The 22,684-nt window shown below is 40.6% G+C and overlaps 1 protein-coding gene across 3 annotated transcripts in view; it reads left to right on the forward strand.

The window, feature by feature from the left end:
- Positions 1-22,684, forward strand: part of snx19b (sorting nexin 19b) — a 48,233-nt gene that overhangs the window by 20,501 nt on the left and 5,048 nt on the right. For 2 of the 3 annotated variants that reach the window (XM_051397473.1, XM_051397474.1), the window contains exons 12-13: positions 19,960-20,144; positions 20,667-20,754. In XM_051397473.1, the coding sequence (XP_051253433.1) occupies positions 19,960-20,144; positions 20,667-20,754 (273 nt within the window). Of the gene's footprint in view, positions 1-12,625; positions 13,186-19,959; positions 20,145-20,666; positions 20,755-22,684 lie in introns of those variants that run through there. The other variant, XM_051397475.1, reaches the window with a different exon arrangement.

Here is a 22,684-nt window from a genome sequence, read left to right on the forward strand (position 1 = left end):
ATAGATGCTGCTAGCATCACTTATATCAGAACTGGAGAGTTTTTCTTCACTGAAAACAAAGAACAGCACTGAAGGCTTTTCTCAATGGAAAATATGTTTTCTCTCTTCTCCCGACTTCGGTAAGAGTTTGTTATGGACGGTGATGGACAATCTTTACAAAGTTACCAGCAATTACTTCCAGGTGGTTCTGTGTGACAAACCGTCTGGCACAGTCTGGTTAGTTCTTTTTAGCTGCATGTTGAGATTATACTAAGTGGAGAGCAGCAAGTAGGAATGGAGGTAGCCAGGAGACGTGGTGGAACCATACCCTGCTGCTGCAGATTCAAAATACAGATATAGACATTACCGGTCCAGTGTGTGACATTTAGGAAGATCTATTATCAGAAATGGAATATAATATTCATAGGTATGTTTTTATTAGCGTACAATAGGGCTGCTTGATTATGGCAGAAATCATAATCATTTTGGTCAATTTTGAGATCATGATTATTTAACATGATTACTCATTGACTTGGAAAACATTATGTACTCCTCTTAACTTTTTGAAAAAACTGTTGATATCCATGAACGTCTCCACCATATACTTTTATTAAGTTTTCTCTGCATGATACGTTTGAGTTTTCTCTAACTCATTCAGTACTTAATGTGTTTGGCGACTAATGACATACTGTCAGCTCTTGGCATGTTATGCTGCCCACAAGTGGCCAAAGAATCTATCAATTAATGCAGGCAGAAATAAATTTAAAGACATTAAAGATACATGGTTAATATAATAAAAGCCTTGTGGACACAAGGCGCAGAAGGCCATTACATAGACACATTTTGAGCCTTTAGCACCAAATGCAAGAAGAAAACTAATTATTTTTCAAGTTTGATATTGTCTCACTTTTGCTTCCAAAACCCTACATGTAATTCATTGTCACACAGGCCACAGCACTTGCAGTACGATTTAGGGACAGCTTAGGACTCCATGTTGCTGTCATGTGTTCAGCAGATCCATATGTAGCGATGTTTATACCATGTCAAATGGCTCATTTGCCTACTAGTCTGCTGCAGGCTCGCCGTCTCCACCAGAGAGGAAAAGAAATACTTGTTCAAATTAATTGGTTCAGGCAGTCTGGTCTAAAATTACTACATGTACGAATATGTATCAGCAGATATTTAGTTTGAGATATCAACAGTATGAGATGATAGTCATATGTGTCTGGCTCTTCAGACAAAATTATTTATAATCTTCTTGTCTTAGCTGTTGTTCTTAGAATTTATTCTTTTGGACAGTGTGTTTGATTTGGCACCTCTGCCTGACTTTGAAGGTGTCATAGTTCATTTTTTATCATGTCTTAACCTAACAGAAGACCTCATGCCGTGTTACTGTGTGGAGACCTAGTGATTCTCAGTGACAGTGATATGGGGAATCCGAGGACTTAAGTCTTTCTCTTCTAAATGATTGGCCTAAAAACAGAGATAACTTTACGTAGCTTGGGAGGATTTTTGACTCCGCTGGTTGTTTTCACAGTGAGGAGGTGATATCAGAATCCTCTGCTGTTTTTCTGTTCCATGACATGTGGGTCCTGGGGCCAGGCATGAGATATAAACAGAAGACCCTGCTTGGAAGCTCCAGGCTTCTTCTGTCAGAAGGAATTCACTCTCAGGCTGCGCGTGTGCTGGTGGCCAGATGGGTGGGCCATAGATGACAGGTTTGGTATTGGTGGGAAGAAGAGGAGGGAGTGTTGGATGGAAAAGATGCTTGTTACATAATGGTGCGGGCTATCTTATAAGCCTCTGTAGAGTGGAGGAGGTGTGACATCCCTGGATAGGCTGTTCCTGAGATGAGACAAATTCAGACGCACTCCTCATAGTGGGATCAGGCTGTCTGAGTGGTTTATATCTCACCCTGTGTTTCAGTTGGAACTTTGCCCTGTGTCATGTCACTATCACGTTTGCCCGGGGCATTATTCCCTTTTTACATTTCTGAAATCTAAATATTGTCTTCTATTACAGGCTAATAGTAGTCTGCAGTTGCTTTCTGATTCCTACAGACCTATGTAATCGTCTCAAGGGGACATTATAGGTCAAATACCGTGGTCACTTCTCATGAAGGTTATGAAACACTGTTATCCCCATCCCCAGTGTGCCATCAGTTAAAGCTTGCCAGCCTCTGCGTCCATTTATCCTTATTTAGTGTTAGTGAGTTGTAGGGATATCGAAATCCTCCCTTGGCAGGACATGAAAGATAATATGGCTCATCATTGTCCACCCTCTTGATAAAGTTAGATGCAGGACAAGTGCAGCGTGCTGAAACAAGATGTTTACAAAATCAACTCGAGAAGTGACCCCTTGGCTTCACATCTCTGGTGTCTGTTTTCGCCGCTCACCTGAGCCTGGGGCCGGAGTTGTGGCTCTAAAGTCATGGTTCGTCTTCTGTCTCCAGAGACATACTTGTGCAATGACATCTTGTCTGTTGAAAACTGGCTGTAGGCTTATTTTAGCTCAAATGGGACCTGGTTATACTTGTCTGTGTTTACCATAAATGGAAACTAAGATAAATCCCACTGGAGTCCAACACATACATAGTTGTTGGCCAGCTCAGCTAATGTTTTACGTGTATTTGGGTTCTCTTGCGTCACCGATTTTTGATTTCCTGCCAAGTATCCAAAGCATCTCCCCTTTATCTTGATTGTCATCGGTTGTGTCAGGTTGATTGTTGGAGTGGAGCCCAGTAGTTGTTAATTAAATCAGCTGATTCAGACCCTTGAGCTTGTGAGTGTAACTGGACTTTCTCTTACAACTCTCAATGAGCATCTTATAGGCTAGAGGCCAGTGTGTGTCACAGCTAAAGATTTAACTTGGAGGAAATGTTTGTTTAAACAATAACTGTGTTTCCATACACCTGAGTTTCCGTGCATTTTCAATTTGTATATATTTGAGTGGAAACTGAAAATTTGACAAAAATATATATTGCATACATTTTTTTACACTAAGCCATCAATAAAAACAAAATGTGATAAAGTAACTTAAGCATCCAGTGAAGCTTCTGCTTCACCGAAGAGACCATCAGATCTGTATTGATGGATGAGGAGACTGTAACCTTCCTTGTCTTAATACATAGAACACAAATTACGTATTTTCCATCTCATTTTCTGAATGGTATGGCAGCAAAGGGCCACAGGTCGGACTCAAACCAATGGCTGCTGCTGTAAGGACTCAGCCATGGTACATGGGGTGCCAGCTCTACCAGGTGAGCTTTCAGAACGCCTGACTGGTGGTCTTGACATGATCATGACATCATCTTTCAGCCCTCTTTCTCTACGATGGTATGACAGACACTCTCTAGATAGCGTCTTTAGCGTTTTAAGTGAGTTTCACAGCCACTGTAGTTTCTCCTACATGCTTGGAAGGTGAGTGGTATTCATTTGGTTGCAATCTGCAACTTCACCACTAGATGCCACTAAATCCTCAACGCACTCCTTAAACAGCATCATGGTTCCTCCCAAATGTTGAAGGTTCTAAAGGGACAACCACTTAAGACACTCATATTTGATAGCTTGAACTATGTTGATGCGTTGAAAAATGGGGGGAAAAACAACCTTTTATTAACATTTGCAGGATATATAGTGTGACGTTCACCATAGACGAAAAGTTGACAGTGTCTCCGAGCAATGTCAGCCCTCAAACGATAGTCAACTGCCATGGGGAACATGCACTTAGAGGCTCAAGATTAGGCACTGTTTCCACCAATAGGCCCCTAAAGACTTTTTACCCTTTTTCTGAAAAATGGAAAACTATGCACAAGAGCTGCATTATCATGATAGTTTATATGTGGCTTTAAAGAATTCTCTAAATAAGAATGTTACACTAAAGCTAGTCCGTCATCTCACTCACAGGATTGCCATTTATTTGTCATTACAAGCGTGTGCTGAAAATGTATGGACTCACTTGCAGATTCCATTCGGTCTATATATGAATGAACGGAGTAGGAAGATGTAATATGTGGAGCTGTGTTCTGCCTCTCTCTGGGATCTTCCTCTGAGATCATATTGGGGGAGCACTGTCTATTCTCTACACCTGCTACTTGTGTATCTTTGGAAATTCAAGGGCAACACTCAAAGGGATTTTCCTCATAAGATTATAGTATGCCACCTGCACTGTAAACGTTTCCTGGCAGGCCCAACGGTGGAGTCATCAGTACCACAGAGAATAGCTGGCTAGTTCCCTCTGCTCTCGTGTTTTTCACCCAGGCAGTCTGGTCAGCAACAGCCATGTACTCATTGTGTACAGCACTTGCTGTTAAATCCTGTACCTATCTGTTTCTTTTCACTCGGTGCTGTATACTGTAAATCTGTATAGGGACATATTATGCTCATTTCCCGCTCTATAGTCTTACTCTTCTACTCGTCAAAAACATCATTAGTTATCTTGTACTGGCTCTTCATGCAGCCCCTCAGTTCATCTTCTGTCCCAACAAGCTGTCTCTTAAAGCCCTCCTTCTCCCTCTTCTGATTGGACAACATCGTGGAAGTCGGCACCCACCAGAGCGGAGTGTGTCTGGGGCAAGCCAGCGGAAGTCTCTAGTGCGCATGCTTAGTGGGCCACTGTTGCCCATAGAGGATGTGCTGTATTTATTCATCCGGGTAATTTCTTTGTAGTGGGAAGGGACTTTTTTTGGCTTGACGGGCCACTGAGCAGTTTATATTAGAATGAACGGAGCGCCACCTCCAACCAGATCATATGAGTGGAGCGGGGAGTGGAAGGATTTTGTGTTCAGCGAGGAGTGGCAATTTTTTAAAAGGTGGAGCGGAGCCTTATCTCTCACTCCAATTTCGTTCCGGTCGCTCATACCCCACCCAGAATGCATCTTTGCACCTGCGCGCACACCCACACTATTTTCTTTCAAAACTCTGGAGTGTAATGTGTACTTCAGAAAAGAAACTGAGAAGTCGTACAAGTGTACTATTCCTGTAAAAGTAACAGATGGGGATAATGTGGAACAAGAAAAAGAACGCAGCGACATTGTTGCAGTCGGTAAAGAGTCGTTTTGGAATCTAAAAGAACACATTTCTCGGAAACACAGCAGTCTACTACAGGAACTCACTGTTTTTGTCGGCTTAAAATGAAACATTACCCTTATGTCTTAGTTGAGTTGGGTTGTGGTAAGTATTTTTAAATAAATAAAATACGTAGCCTGGGGAAAACGGCTAAGCTCATGTTTTATTTGTGAATAGAAGATTGCAGGTGAGGGTTGTACATATTTTTTTTTTTTTTGGGGGGGGGGGGGGGGGGGGGGGGGGAAAAAAAATTTTTGGGGGGGGGGGGGGGGGGAGGAGGAAAAAAAAGGGGGGGGGGGGGGGGGGGGGGTAAATTGTAGGTTTTTGGGGGGGGGGGGGAATTTTTCCCCCCGTCCCCCCTCTCCCTTTCTCTCCCTCCAACACTGTATCCAGTTCTCTTTATACTCCTGCGTTCCGGGGAAGCCACTAACTGTACAAAGCACACAGCTTTATTCACTCAATCTATAAACTTATATTATATGGAGAAAATATTTTCTGGTTTTCCCTCTGATGTCCTCTGGCTGCTCTGATTCAACTTTTAGTAATTGATGGAGATAAAGCCATAGCCATTTGTTGTTAGCTACTTTAGCCACTAACTAGCTGCTGCTAGTAGCTGGTTAGCTTGCAGGGGGTGCCCGTGCCCTAAGCTGCTAGTCTGTTAGCAGTTAGTAGCAGCTAGCGGTCAGCTAATAGCAACAAGTAGGCTAAGGCTAATATGTCCATCAGTAAACTCAGTAAATCCCAGATAATTGAGGCAGAGAAGCTGCAGGACATTAGAGGAAAAACAAAATATGTAACTTTCCTTAACAACTAAAAAGCACATAAAACTTGACTTCTGAGCAGTCAGATAACTTAGACAGACTGAGCATGCCCCTGTACTGTGTGGGCATGCTCAGCTGTGGTCTACCTGGGGAAGATAACCTTTAAAGAGACCTGTGACTAGCCTATGTTGTTGGAAACGTTGCATTCAGAGCAGTCTGAATTCTGAGCTTTTTGTTCACACAAAGTACTTTTACGTGCGTACCTCATTATTTGACACTTTGGCCTTGTTTAATATCAACATTCGACATTGTAACTTTATATATATATATATATATGTATATAAACATATATATATATATACATGACAGAAACTAAGGAAAAGACCAGTAAATAGGGCACAAACATCTGCAAGGCATTTGTAAAATTAGCAGGCTGATAGAACAGACTGGTGACAGACGCATTTTTTTCAAAGTTCTCCTGAAGTGATCCACACTAATACAGTTACACTACATGTTTTGTTGAATTTAAGCCACATTAAGCCCACAGGCAGGGAGCAGAACATTGGTTGGGCACTCTCCGCTTGCTTAAAAAATATCTCTCTGACAGAGTGGGCCTGGAAAACAACTCTGGTGGTTTTCATGGTAGCAATAATGCTGTACAGTCTAAGTCTCTACCAGACCACAATCTCTCATATAGAATTACTTGGCATTTGTCAGCTCTAATTGGTTGAAAGCACTCTGCTCTGTGTGTGTGTGCATAGTCTAAATCTGTGTGTGGTTGCATGCGCCAAAGGGAAAAGCAATCTCTTTGGTGACTGCCATAAGACCGCAATGGTGATGACAGCGGAGACTAAGTTCGATGGATGTTATTGTAGCATAGGCAGGGACCTTGACCTGTGTGTCTGTCTGTCTGTCTGTCTGTCTGTCTGTCTGTCTGTCTCTCTTTGTTGATGTTTGCATGCACTGACCCATCTAGGTGTTTGTCCTGTGTGTTAAGTTCATGTGCAACACGTATAGAACCAAGGCGGTGTTAATTTAAACCTCAGTGGGCCATATGTGATTAAATTCTGGCTCAGGGCTGTAACGTCACATGTCTGTGTTTTGAGCAGCCATGGGGAACGAGGCGCCACGACAGTCCTAATAAAACCAGCCCCGGCACGTAAGTGCGCACATTCATACATACACAGAGGAACAGAGCTGACCTTAGACAGCACGGCAGACGGCTGTAAGACGGCACCGTAGCCTGAATGGAGGTGGTGATGTGATGAGGTGTACGCCTCACTGGGAGCAGACACATTGAGGTGAAAACAACTGTGCGGCGCTCACAACGGGCACAGTGTGGAAGTCTGATCGGTCTCTTCCTGCAGGAATGGATCTTTCTGTACTGTGGCTATTATATGAAGATGGTGAAACCCATCTTCCTGTTATTGCTTTTTTGCCCCATAGTGTTGAGGCATGATGGTTTCATTATGCCATGAATTTCACACCCCCACAACCAATGATGTATGCATGCCAACCACAATGCATAGTTTTATCTTGAGGAAAAAAGATAATGGTGATAATGTAGGACCCATCACACTTAATGAGGAGCAGATAATGAAAAAATATTTTTAGGGCCCTTACAGTGTGCTATCCTACATCTCAGTGTTTAGTGTGCAGACAGAGTATCTCACACTTTTGGCAATGATTTTTGTTGGCCTGAAACAGTGTTGAAACATCAAGCATACATTTGAAAGGAAAAAATATAAAAATATGTCTTTGGGTGGGGGCAAACCTATTTTTGTGAGGTGCCCAAATAGATTGGACTTATGGGAAACACGTTTTAATACTCATGCTACCATATCTACAAATAGTGTGTGTTGTATATAAACAGATGTAGCGTTAATCTAAGTCTCTACTTCAGTCTCTAGCCATGACTGTTCTGAGTAAGGGTTGGCTGTTAACGCTGGACAATTAACACTTCATCACACTGACTGACCTCTAATTTTATCCTTGCTCCTTAAACTGAACCGAGCACCTGGCACTGTCTTTATTTTTACCACGACACAGTTTTTCCCAGAAGAAACAATAGAATGTAAATTATATTGTATTGTTTTAAAGCCGGATCATTGATATTGGAGATCTGTATCAAGGCATTTAGGAAATGAATCGTTTGTATCATATCATATCGTTGTTGAAGTGCTCAGTTACCTCAATCTCTCTGTCGCCTGAATGGGCTTCTCTTGGGAGCCTTTCCTTAGCAACGATAACCCCATCTGGACAGGATTTATTTCTGAAAAGTCAATTGGATTATTTTTTTTAATAGTGTGTGTGCTGGTCGGTGGTTTCAATCCTGTTCAGAGTACATATGTGTCGGATATTTGCCCCTATATTTCTGTATTGCTCACAGTGCCAAATATCTAGAGTTTTATTTGTTTTGGCAGATTTAACTTTATTAGGATTATTAGGACCAGTGAGCAGCCACTGTATAGTGCCTGAGTACCAACTCCAGATCCAAGCCAGTGCCTTGGTCAAAGGCAGCCAGGAATCAAACCCAGGACCTTCTTGCTGTGAGGCTACAGTGCGTGAAAGAAATCAGTCCAAACCATTTGATGGAGACACAGCAAATTTGCATCCTCTTGTTTTTTTCTTTTTGCGACATTTCAGAAGATTGCTTCAAATTGGCTTGTCAATAGACCTTTTTCACAGCAGCCATTTTTGATAGCAAGTAGTTACGTCACACAGTTACTCTTTATTAAAGGTACCATGTGGGGTTTTCTTAGAAACAAAGAGATTTTTACACTCCGTATATCTCATCAAAACACACTTTTTTTAATAAAATAAAAAAATAAATAAAATGTGCTTCTGTGTGTGCGTTGGGTTGGGGAAACACGGGGATCCGCTCATAAAAACATAAAAGTATGATCAAAACACCACAAGGTGCCCTGAAGACTCGACATCCAAGAATATAAGACTCAACAGGACAAAATTAGCCTTTCCATTAGTCCCAGACACTTCATCATTTTAGCCATGCTCTCATGCACAGCTTCTTGTCTCAAGAGGTGTCGTGGTGTATTCATTTTAAGAAACCTCGGTGCTTCTCTTTCACCCAGGAATTCTTTGGTCATGGTGTTGTACAAGGCACATCTCCAGATGACTCCTGTCTGCCCTCACTGCCGTGTCCACATCATGACTGGTGATTCTTCCTGATTGCTCACAGGCTAAAGATAAATGATCTCATCTGTGGGGATGTAAACTGTTTTCATGATGTCCATGTTCTCCTGCTGTTGTTCTCTGTGATGTAAGACCATTTACTGACAATGGAACTCTTAATGGGAACCGGGTTAAACAGTTCGAATTCACAGCCTCCACAGCTCAGTACTCACCTCAGACTGCGGTCACAGTTAGGCGGGTTATCTTGTACAGCGACAGAAAGTCACTACCTGGTGGCTACGTTCTTCCCTGAAAATCTGCAGATGACCAGTCAGGATTCTTTGCACGATTTAACACAAACAGTGTTGTAATGGATACAAGCTTCTGTGTTCCTGGAGCATGATTCAAAAATAGTGCGTTAATAATATGTAGACTAAACCAAAACTGCGTACATTTAGTATATCTGATATGAATATGGAAAAATGAATTTCGTTGTTTATAATATTAACACATATATATATATATAACACAGAAGGCATTTCAGCCATGTCTTTAGTCAACTATCACACGTATCTGACAGCACAGATACGCTACTATTTGGATAAAGGAAGTTGTCTACTCAGGCCACATAATGGCTTGCATTATACTCATGCTGTACGTGCATCATGAGCAGTATTTTTACGTTTTAAGCCTTTTTTTTCTTCTGTTTCACGCATGTATATATCTACAATGATTGTGTATTGGGTTCTGCAACATATACCAGACTACATCTTTTATTTCCTTTAATGGATAGCGACAGCTGAAGACAGACAGGAAAGGGGGAGAGAGAGGGGATGACATGCAGCAAAGGGCCACAGGTCAGAGTCAAACCCATGGCTGCAGCAAGGACTCAGTCTTGGTACATGGTGCACCAACTCTACAGGGTGAGCTATCAGGGCATCCCCTAATGTCCTTTTTACTGGAAACCACACAATGCTTAGTTTAGTAAGATAAAAACATAAATTGTTTTCTAAAGTTGATAATTTGCAACGATTGAGTTGACCAAACGATTAAATTACAGAGTTTCTCTGAGAAAATGTAGAAGATGTGGAGAAAAGCAAGACAAATTTGAGATTGCCAGCATTTTCTCTGTCTTCTGCTATTCACTGCTCAATTTATTGGAAATTCTGTATGTTAACACAATACTCTTGAATATATTGAAGCGTATATAATGTTAAAACTGGTGGTTTTCTTTTGTTTTTGTATATGTTTCTACAAGATATGTTATATTTTTTTTATTTAATATAAGCAGTGTCCTGTAATCCCACGTGGGGAGCTGTAATACATTTTTTTTTTTTAAAACACACAAAAAAAATCAATAACCTGCAACAAAGGTAATTGCTGTTAAAGTCTGAAAAAGCCCAGTTTAGTGATGAAGTCCCGACAGCATTTAGTAAGGGAATATTTTTCAACGGAATCTAGATTTATCAGTTGACAAAACAATCTTAAGTCAAGGTGCTCTTACTTGCTCGCTATGTAACTCTCAATCAGGGACTTGACAGTTCATTCTTGACCTTTGTTGATTGTTGAGAGAAATCTTGAAAGGCTTACTGGCTCAACAGAATAAGTGAGCAAGAAGGTCCTGAGTTGAAATTGTCAACCACTTCCTCCTAGGTCAAGAATGAATTGTCAAGCTCAACCATTTAAAGAAGTATTATACATAATTACAAATTACCTAAATATACCAAAATTGTTTACTTTTCTTTGATGTGTAAAATGAACATCTTTAGTCATACTAATAGTAGGGATCATTTGAGGAAAACTCGTGCATGACATGAAGGCATGCCACTTTTACCCCAAAGATCTATTACAAAACTCTTCAAACTCTGGAAAAACTGTATTGGAAATAAAATGGCGTAAATCAACTCAAGTCGTATGCAATTTGAAGTCTGCTTTCTCCAGGGACTTCATATTTTCACAACACATTTGATGCTGTCACAACTTCAGGCTGCTGGCATGCAAAGTAAAATGTGTTGTGCAGCATCAGGGCTAACATTATCAAAATCTTAATATAGTAGCAACGGTGATTGAAGATCCAATTCAGAGACGTTTGTATGTCTTCATCCTGTTTATAATCTCCACGTGCTTCGCTCTGAAAAGAAGTCTGAGGTTTTTATTTGTAGGAGTGCACTGTACTCTTGGAGACTCTGCCTGCAGCTAAAACATGTGGAGATCATTTAAGATAACAGACAGACTTGTCTCTGTGAGCGGTGATGCACTCACATAGACCACAGCCATTAAAAATGTGTTTATATGCTGTGTTTGACTCCACTTCCTGTCTGGATAACTATGGCCTGTCTTTTAAATCCAGAAAAGTTTCTCTCTGGACCTCCAGTGTACATTGTTTGAGGTGAAACATGCGTGGATGAGTGACATGAGCTGTCCCATGCAAACCGATGCTGTTCATTGCTCTGAGATAACACAGGCAACATGGCACTCCCTGTGTAATCGTCCGGCTACAAGCTGTCAGTCTTTTACAGGCTGTGATGTTTGTACCAGTCTGACTTTGTGGTCACAGTCACGTTCAGTGTTTGTTTGTAAGTGAAAGTAAAATGAGCTGCTACGGTTCATGTAAATTGTTAATAATTAGCTAATAGTAGAATCTATAGTGTAGATTTTTACCTTGATCATGGTTTCACAGTTTCCACCAGCAGATAAGGACATTTACTTTATCATTTAAGTTTTTTGCCTTTTTCAGATGCAGATTATATGTTTTATTCAGACATTTGGCACCTGCTCTGCAAGAGGGAGGGCATAAAAACACTAATGATTTCAGAAGTTATCAAGGTAGGGGAGAATTTTAGTTTTTCAGACAGGCTGCATCAATGATTGATTTTTAAAACTTATTTTGCAGTTAAAGATTAATTAATAATAATGCATTAGTAAACAGGAGGGTCTATTGCCTCCTCATCTCATTGAATTTCTCATCAGTTTAATCAAATAATGTAACTAGCTAGCAAATTCTCCTATGGATGTTGTGCAACAGTGCACAAGCATAAAAAGACAAGAGGTTAAAGGCACAATATGTAATTCCTGGCCACATGCAGCAAGCAAATAGGGGCCCGCATTTCACCTCCTCCCTAATTTTTACTAGATTTACTAATTGCAGCAATGACACCGTTCAACATTTTGTACAATTAGACACGTAATAAACCTTGCAATGGCCTCAAAAATATACAGCTTACTTTCCAAACTTCCAGTCATGCATAATCTCATCACAGGAATGCTGACCGACACTTCAGTTGGTCTACTAATGGTTCCATAAAATCTCAATTTACAATCACAAGAGCAAGGCAAGAATACGCAAAAGAGTTTATTAAAATAATATTGCTGTCTTATAGTCTTCACATGTGGCATCAGACTATAGGTAACGTAATTACATTATAGGTTGCTTAGCTCAGTTTTAGTGAGACCATAGTAGCAAGAAAACAGCCACATCAAACCCATGTTTTGATGCTATGTTATTGTGATTAGTTGTTTTGCTAAATAGCCAATGTTGGATGTTACTTACCAGTCTAAAAGAAACATGAATTCTGCATCAAATTGGATATCTTTACTCGCCAAGAGCTGTCTCCAGCAGTTGAAAGGCACGCCAGTATTTACTCTTGTTTTGCTTCTTTTTATATGGTGGTTGGGGTGGTGCTATAGGTTGGGTGCCAAGAGCTTCAGCCATCTTTGTGTTTCTGTGACACCAACCTGAGGGCTGTAGCTCTAACAAGACTGACAACCCCTCAGGGCAGCTCTGCTTCTTCATCCTTTCATGTTGGACTGTGGGCAGACTGGACGCTACAGTGACTCACTGTGGTATTACAGGACAGGACAGGCCAGGGCTAGCTGATTAGCATGCTAATGTCAGTAGATATCTAATCAATACGTTGGCATAATGTTAGAACTGTTACCTCTTTACATTCGGTTATTAAAGTTACTTAACTGACATTTTTTAAATCTAAAAGTGTGGCCACATCTTGCACAATGTACCTTTTTAAAGGTTCTTTGTGTAGTTTTAGTAGTAGCAGTAGTGCTGTGGAGATGAGTCTCTGCCTAAATTAGGTAGAAGAATGATACTGAACAGTGAAACCACAGACAATATCGATATGAAGCATGTTTTACTGCTTCATATTTTTGCTCTCTACCATAGTATTTGGTATGCAGGACATTGTACCACAGTGTGTCATGTTGTTGCTATGAGATTATATGAGATTCACTTACAGTAAATGCTGTTGAGAATGTAAATTAAAAAATATTTACAGATATTTGTTTTTCATTATTTTAATCATATTCTGATTGGTCTCGGCTGAATGCCTTAGCTTGGAACATTCTGAATAGCCTGTCTGCTGCATGCCATCAATTAAATCAGATCCTAGACAGACAGTCTCAGCATAATTTAAACTGAAGTGTGAAGCTCGATCGAGACACTCAAGGTTTACTCTAGGTTTTTTTTAGGAACGTTCTGCATTAGGCCTGCCACAAAAACAGACGTACATTAGGGGAAAACACTGCTGAAGTTATTTATTTCTTTTTATATTATCTTATTTTATTATCTGTTATTTTTCTCTTCACTTTATATGCTCCTGGTGAATTGGATGAATCAAACAAGCATTGTAGATGTACAGTAGCTCACAAGTGCAGTATACGACTTCTACAAAATAGCAGATAAGTGTGATTTAAAAATGTGCACATATGCGTCTCTCCGACACATTAAAAAAATAAAAAGAAACTGACAAATGACTCCAAAATTGCCTACAAATTAGATTTGCTTTTGTCATAGACTTTCTATAATAGGCTCAGATTACAAGCAACTAACCAAGATAATAGGCTGGGCCACATGTAAAGCATTGTAAAATTAACACCACAACCGACTTTCAACTTTTATTTGTTTTTGCATGTGAAATAGTAACTGTGTCACTGTAATAAAGTACAGTGATATAAATGATGTATGTGTAGCTCCATGTCACATGTCAAGTTGATGTGAAGTAGCAGCATTTCAGCTTCAATAAATATTAGACAGCCACAAAGCCAGTGGCTATGTTATCTTTCTTTTAGACAAATGAGGCACGCTAGCATAACCTGGGCCAACACGCATTCATTAAATGGCAGTGTATATTTTAAATGAACAGCACGAAGGCAGCAGCCGCTCATCAACCTTCAAGCCTCTCCTGCCAGCGCTACAGGCAGCTCATTAATTGTCTCACCCACTTGTCCAAATGAACATTGGCTTCCCTTCTCTTCGCTCACACAGCCACCCGGCCTCGCTCCTCTGCCTCTGTCACTTTTTCCACTCTATTTGTCAATCAGGCATGGTCATTTTCCAGCTGGGATATGGTGTGAGTGATTTTGTTTATATTTTTGCAGTGTCAGTCGAAATCACGGTGCAAAGTATATGGTGAACACCCGACCCCACTTACTCCAGCTGGAGAGAGTAACAGAATGCATTACTGTGACATTAAACATATCTTCTACCTGTCTATTGCTCTGCATTTATGCTTCTGTGCAGTCTTAAATGTAGTATTTTCAGTCTGAGAGGCTTTATTCAGTGTGCTCACACAAGCCCTAACATTTCAGTTTGTTTACTCACTGTGTGCACAGCTGTAGCTCATTAATCATCATAGCTACGGGCTAATTTTGCTTTTGTATCATTACTGGTGTTTGTGCTAGTAGTAAATGTCTCAGCAATTTTCATGTAGTCCACGTGAAGGTTTTTCTTCTTTCTGTGTCTCCAGCCACCTGCAGAATGTACAGTAAAACCACTAAGTGAAGGAGTTATTTGAGACATCATTTACATTCATGCTCTTGTCTGTTGTTGAATGTAAACACGCCGATTTTCTCTAGAGAGTGACAACCTTCTGTTCCACTTATTCTGTAATGTTGCTTACATATAATCATATAAGCAACGGCGGTAAGAGGGAGGGACTGGGGGGGGGTGTCTTCACCCCACCCCAGATTTGTGATGAAAAAAGATAGTTAGAGTTTGTAGGTCATTCTTCACCCATGAAACAGTGGCTGACAAAACAGTCTCAGCTCAAGGTCAACTTCCTTGCTGGTTCTGGAGCTTTTGAGGTTTCACCATATACTATGTTATGTCAAAAGCTGATCCAAGTTTAAAAATGTACAGTGAATTGTCATCTTTTAGGTTAGCATGAATAAGAAGTGTTAGAGGTGCTTAGAATCATGGACTGTAGAATCATCTACTGTTCTATGGAAAATGAGCAAACTCCAATAGCTGGTGAGGATTGTTTGATAGGATCAAAAGCTCCAGGAGCTGACTCTGACAATTTGGCTTCTGCCCTTTCAAAATTGAAACTTTAATCTGTTCCGATGTGCAGCTCCGTTAGACTGTGATTTAAACAGTAATTTGAGATTGCTCCTGGTAGACTGGTTGCATTGACATGGGAGGCAACCGCTGTTCAACCTTTCCAGCTCTCTATCTCTCCTTCTCTTATCAAAGCAACAAGACAATCAGAGCACTGTAGAAAACCATGATGGAGAATGGGGCTGCAACTAACAAGTATTTTCCCTAATGATTAATCCGTCCATCATTTTCTCGTTTAATCAATGGTTTGATCCAGAAAATGGAGAAAGTGGTGAAAATGTTGATCAGTGTTTCTCAAAGCCCAAAGTGACGTCCTCAAATGTCTTGCATTGTCTACAACCCAAAGATTTTCAGTTTACTGTCATAGAGGACTAAAGAAACCAGATAGTATTCACATTTAAAGGCTGAATTTGGACATTTTTTCTTTAAAAAATCATAGATTATCAAAACAGTTGCCAGTTGATAGCTAATGGATTAATCAATTTAGGAGATTGCCCTGAGATGCATGGGACCTTCATGTTTGTGTACTACATTCAGGAAATTGGGTCTCTTCCAGGATACAAGTAATTTTTTTGGCCTTTTATTGCCTTTATTCAATAGTGACAGCTGAAGATAGACAGGAAAGGTGGACAGAGAGAGAGGGGATGACACGCAGTAAAGGGCCGCAGGTCGGATTCGATCCCTGAGCCGCTGCAGCAAGGACTCAACCTCGGTTCATGGGTCGCCAGTTCTACCCACTGAGCTAACCGGGCGCCCTCAGGATACCATCTTGTATCATCAAAGGTGCTTCCTCTGTGCGTCCCAGTCAAAATCTAAAACGTCAAAATGAAATGTGTGTCAGTCTGAAGCACAGCAAGCCCTTTAAGGAATGATAAACATTTTCCCCCTATAACCATCAGGAGATGTAATCATTCTAAAGATTTACAGTCGTAGCACTAAAGTGACTGTGGAATCCCTGACAAACTGTAAATTAGTCCTAATAATGTTGAAGTGCTTTAGCTTTTTATTGGTCTGGCTGTCAGTGACTGGAGGTCTCAGCATCCATATGTTCCTGTTTGCGGTGGCCAGTCATAACTCAGTGTGATCTAGTGAGCCTGTCTCTGGCTGGTATGAGCTGGTGAAGAGACGAACTTCATTGTCCACCTGCTGAGCTTTAACCAGCCTGGACCAAAATACACTCTTGTTACTGGGGGTGAGACTAGGCTTTGGTGGTAAGGACGCTTTCTAACATACTAGCACAATTTACACCATTATCTTTGTTTGTGGGTGTAGGATTTTATTTTCAGATCAACTTGTTTTATTAATATTTGCTTCTCTCTTTAATAATCTTTTAAACCCAGATTTGCCCTCAAATCCCCCCTTAAAGCCAAACTGAAATGTAAATCCTATATATATTTATGTCAGCTATAATGATGCTGCAGCTATTGGGCATATTCTTCCATTTTTCAGAAGAGGATAAAACTGTGTTTGATCATATTTGTGGAGACCGTGTCTAAGCCTTTTGCCTGGCTACTGCTTGGTGAACATTGTAGCCATATAGCCTTTGAATGTTGATGCAAACGTTTTTTTTAACGCTTTTCTACAGTCGCACATTGCAGTGGTTACAGTGTGTGTACTGTTAGCAATTTAAGGTAAAAATTCAACATTTGGGAGCAACCATCGTGCTGTTAAGTTTGTATACCACTTGGCGAAAGCAGTAGAGGCACGACCAGCTTGCTTGAGTCCTGCTAAATGTTCTCTGAGTCATTGGCAGCTCAGATACACTTAGTGATCGCCCCACTTACACAACTTGTAGTCATGGCAAATGGCCAGACTGTCAAAACTCACAGCAACAGGTAGTCACAAATCTCAGCACACAGGCAGTATTGAATGCTTGAATCATGTAAGGTGAGGTGAGGGTAAGCAATGGCAACCAGTGCTGGGCCCCCAGCTGGTTAATTACATGTATTTTTGTTGGAATTTAAGTGATTTACAAGCTATTTTTAGTGATAGGGCAGCAATAATACTGCAGAAAAATAGAATAGAAATTCTGTGTGTTTTAATTTATGGATTTGGTTAAAATTGTAATATGTGGGTTTATCTATATGTACATATATATGCATATAAACATCATACTTACATTATCAACATCTGCCAATTTCTTATTGATTAATAGAATAAATAGATTTTTCTAACCAACAGGCCAAAACCCAGATAAATTTAGTCTACTTAAACAAGAGCCAAAAAAAGCAGTTAAAAAGCAATTATTCAAATCATTGTTTCCGCTCTCATTTTAAATTTCATACATCATTTTATTTATTTCCTCGAATTCAGCCCGTCAGTTTGGTGTTTTTTGGAAAGTCTGTGCACCAACCAGTGGGTTTTCCCTTTACATAAAAGTGTCTCCCACGTCTGTTTTTCCTCTGGAGTTGTACAACTTCAGGAATTGAAAATACCATCAGTATTAAGTATTTGGTTTCTGTTGCGCTGTTATGGAATACTAAGGGATAAAGGCATATAAAATAGTGGCAACCAAAAATTGCGGCTGGCACAACTTGTCCGAGTGCAGCTCAGCAGTGTGGTAACTGGCCAGAACAAGCTAATGAAATAACTTCATTAGGGGCCACATGAACTGAGCAAAAGAAGCAGAACATTAGGCCCAGAGGGAGGTCCCTGGTTCTTTTTACCATAGCTCTGAGGTTTTGAACAATGTTGCACAACAGCATCTGCATGGTGTTAGACATTTTTAGGGTGTCTGCAAGTCCTGGAAAGCTCTTACTTTAACTGAAATTATCTTATTCAAGGCCTTAAATATTCTTGAACACTATATACATACTTATATACTTAGTTACTGTGTTTTCATTTAGACTACTACCAACTTGCTAGTATCTCCCACAGCTTTACGGGCCTGACCCGTACAATGCTCGAATACTTGAGCTACATTGAGATGTTGTTTTTAGCTTTTACTTTGTGCTTTAAATAACCCACTCATCCAGTCTGGATGGCGTCTGGCTGTGTTTCCACCCCTCAGATGGTAAATCTTGGTGTGAAAAGGGTCGGGTCACAGCGGAAGGGTCAGTGTCTCGCAGCTACACACAGCCTGCTGAATTTACTCATCACAAGACTTTAAATCCAGCAGTAATGTGGAAGACTTGAGGGAAATGGGCTCAGTTTGAGATCAGTTCCAGTGTGAGACTCTGCCAAGCCGAACTCCTCCACTGCACTTTGAGTTTCAAATCCGTGTGGGAATGCAATGAGGCATGGGTTACATTTAAAGGGATTGCCTGGTCCGAGGCCAGGATCATCCAGTATTCGTCAGGTCAGGCATGATGAAAAGGTCACAACACATTGAACTTACTGACTTAAAGTCAGGAGGTTAACCAACTGTTGCCAAGGTCATTCTGCTTTGACATGAGATACAATTTTATGTAAAGCTGCAGTCACACCACAACCTGACGCACCAATTTGCTCATCCATGCAAACTGGTGCGGCCGGACACTTGTAACCTGACTGCACCAGGTGTTTTGTTACACAAAACCATCTGGGATGTTGTTGTTCAAACTTTGTTCAAAAGTGTTTGGAAAAGGACAGGCACTTTCAAAAAATACTTGGCAGGTGATTGGATGAATCTGTCTATTACGGGCGAACTTTAAGCAATCAGATCAACGGACCATATGACGTCTTACTGAAGGCAGTCGGGAGAAGAGCTTATAGCAGAGAAAATCCTTCTTAAGTGCCATTCTTTACTCTCAGTGAAGAAATTAATTCTCCTTGGCAGCCGCCATTATTGTTTTTTTGAGCACCGCCACGTCTCATACACGTTGTCAACTAGTGTTAAGTCACATCTTTAGCTCATGCCGTTGCTGGCAGTAGTTCCTCAGAGGAACCACCAACACAATAGCTGGTATGGCCGGCAGTCACAAAGCTCCTGAAATGTACCTTTTTTTCTCTGTACTGTTTTGTGTACTTTTAGCTGTGATTTTGGTCACCATTGCACGCAATTTCTTTCCTTAAAAAGTTATTCAACAGGGGTTCCCGGTTAGCTCAGTGGGTAGAGCTGGCGACCCATGTACCGAGGCTGAGCTCTTGCTGCAGCGGCCCAGGGTTCGAGTCCGACCCTCGGCCCTTTGCTGTGTGTCATCCCCTCTCTCTGCCCCCCTTTCCTGTCTACCATCAGCTGTCTCTATCAATTAAAGGCAATAAAAAGCCACAAAAAATACTTAAAAAAAAAAAAAGTTATTCAACAGAGTAAAAAATACCATACCTACCTTTTATGATACATTTGTATACAGATTTCACTCCAGGAGAGGGCGATAAATAAAGGTGAATGGTGCAACACAGCTAATAAGCTATGATAGCTTTTGACTCTCTGGCTCTTTGTCACCTTAAAGGTCATTACTGTGAAGATAAGATAAGACTTTATTTACCCTACACTGGGAAAATTCAAGTTGAATGACTGTGATGATTGCACTGAAATGGATTTCAGGCGAAATTTGAGGTTTTAAATGCTGGTGATCAGGTCTCGAGGAGATTGTTTCAGTTCATCCAAATCAAAAAAATACAACGCAGATATGTTAAAACCTGAATAACAGAATAACAGAAAATATCTGGCTTCTTAGGCAGCAGCCAGTCCTAGACTCCACTCATCAACTGGGCTAACTTGAAACCACTGTTGTGTGTTGGTAAATTTCAGATGGCTGGATGTGAGCGTAGCCAACCTGACTTGCACCAGGTACTGGGTGGTGTACCTGCAGGTCATCCAGGAGGCTGTGTGGCCTGGAGGCACCCTGCCGACGGCTCCTCAACTTGAACGTAGCCAGCAGCAGAAGGACAGCACCAGACAGCAAGCCTTACACTGTCTGATGAGACTCCTACCAGGTACATGTACACACAGACTAACCGTAACAATGTTGAGCACAAAATGTGTAAATTAGAGCCCGACCAATACATTGCATTGCCAGTACTATTGGACTTTTTTGACATTTTAGACTATCACAGATGTATCGATAAATACAACAATTTGTCGTTTTGTACAGAAATTACATAGTTGACATTTTTCAAAAATAAATTTAGTTTACTATGTAGTATGTCTCTTGGTCATAACTTTTTAATATCCAAATGCTCTCTAATATTGGTGTCATGCTCAAATTATATAAGTTAGTCAAGGTAAAATGAGTGCCTCGACTTGGGACATCAAACAGCTAATTGCACACTGTGTGAATGTGTATGAATGAGTTAGTTTCTGTTCGATGAGCTTTGCCATCGCTTTCGGAATGTGTGTGAAAGGGTGAATGTGGCACGTAGGGTAAAAAGCGCTTTGAGTGGTCGGAAGACTAGAAAGGTGCTATACAAGTACAGGTCCATTTATCATTTACACTGTCCATGTCTTTGTGTCTCTAGATCTGGTCTCAGACATGTTGGGCTCAGACAAGTATAAACTCAGCTGGCAGACTGCGCTGGACTCCCTTCAAGACCCCTACATTAACAGGTGACTATACGCTAAACACTCAACAGCCACAGTCTGCCGCAGTCCTTCCTTCCATCACTGATGAATGTTATCTGCTTAGAAGTCAAAAAAAATCTTCAGATCTGTCGAATCCAATCTGAAGTAATCAGTGATGTCTGTACATTCATAGTTACAGTGTAAAAAGGAACTAATAGCTATTCAGCATCACATTCCATAATGTGGATCCTCCAAAACAAACAAATATACCTTGAAGCATGATAGGATATGTAGTTCCTGAATGGAAGCAAAAAAGACAAAACAATATAAGCTTTTTATATCAATACCATCCCATGCTCGGGATGACAGTGTCAGAATGAAATAGCCCAACAACCATTGGATGGATTGCCATGACATTTTGGGCAGACATTCATGGTGCCCAGCGGATGACTCCTGCTGCATCCGAGTCCTGATGTTGACTGTTTAATCCTGAACGGAACCCGTTCAAGACCCAGAGCTGGTTTGGTGGAAAAGAGGTCCTCCTGGTCCACACTTTGCTTCCTAATAGTTTCTGTTTGGAGCCATGATTGCAGTGTTTTGGAACCATTCATTTTACCTCTGCTTACTTTCTTACCATCACATTTTAGCTCGTAACTGATCATGAAACAAAATATTACAGGAAATGAAAAACATATTTGAAATTACTTTTTAGCGATCTGATAGTTTAGGTAGACTATTTTCATTTGAAGGTTTGTAGTATTTTGATAGTATTTTATGTTCAGAAATTGATTTGCTTCATTTTCAGAAAGTATTTCAGAGATTCCTCCGCGTTTCACTAGAGGGAGCTTGCATACCACCAGTGATACACATACCAGTTTGAGAACCTGTGAAGTAACCAGTCCACTTTAAAATTCATTCAAACATGCATTTCTTATGCTATTGAATGAGTGTGCACTTTCTCCTCTTGCCTCTTTCCTCCACTGTGTTGTTGCCTACAGAGCTGCCTTTGACTGCATGTGTTTTTACTTATCTCTCTATTCACAGCAAACACTATACATTGTAGTGCACAATAATCGGAGGCAATGTGTTTCTGTTGGAAATGGCACCTCCAATACAATACTGACCCCGCACTGTTCTCTTAGCTCACAGGTCATGTCTGCTCTGATGTTAACAAAACAAACAGGATTAGCAAAATTCTGCTGATTACGTCAAACTGATGATGGCTTATAGCTGAAACACGTTAGTTTTTTGCCCATAATAAACAAGAGGATATTTATTTGTGAGTGCCAGCATCCTGTTTGTTTTGTTCCTTATTACGAACGTGCACCTGAAACAGTAAGTTTACGTGCCTTGCGTGCCTTTACTCTTCACCACCCTGATCTCAAAACGGTACCCGATGATCTTCTTGAGTCTGCATGCACGCTTTGTGTACTCGGATGCAGCCACATGGTTTGCTGTTTGGAAATTCTGACTTTTTGTTAACAAGCTCCTTGCGCACATACACGGAGAGAAGCTCACCTGGAATCATATGGACCAATCACTACACAACAGGCAGTTGATTAAACAACAGCTGGACATGTCTAAAAGGGGTTACAGATGTTGATACAAACCGCGGTTGGAATCATTCAGATCCACCTCCCAGACAGGCATCAAGATGCAATGAATAAATAAAAAAAAAAGTAAAATTATTATTTCGTTTTGTTAAAAGACTTCATTTACATATTGGATTTGATAAAGGTCTTCTTGCATGGTTACTGAATTTGGCAAGGCAGACTGAACTCTTACTGGTTTCAAACTTGTTCCATTTGATAATGATGGAGCTCAGTGTACTCCTGGGAAATGGCAGTGGTCAGCTATTCAGTCTTAATTCTCTGTGAGAGCCTCCTGAACCTTCTGACTTTATTTTTGTTCTGACATTGACTGTGAATTCTGGCACCTTAAATAGACAATTATGTGGGGTTAGTTGTAGGGTCAT

Source organism: Dicentrarchus labrax, unplaced genomic scaffold (genome assembly GCF_905237075.1).
Source record: "Dicentrarchus labrax unplaced genomic scaffold, dlabrax2021, whole genome shotgun sequence".
In the NCBI taxonomy this organism is placed as follows: domain Eukaryota; kingdom Metazoa; phylum Chordata; class Actinopteri; family Moronidae; genus Dicentrarchus; species Dicentrarchus labrax.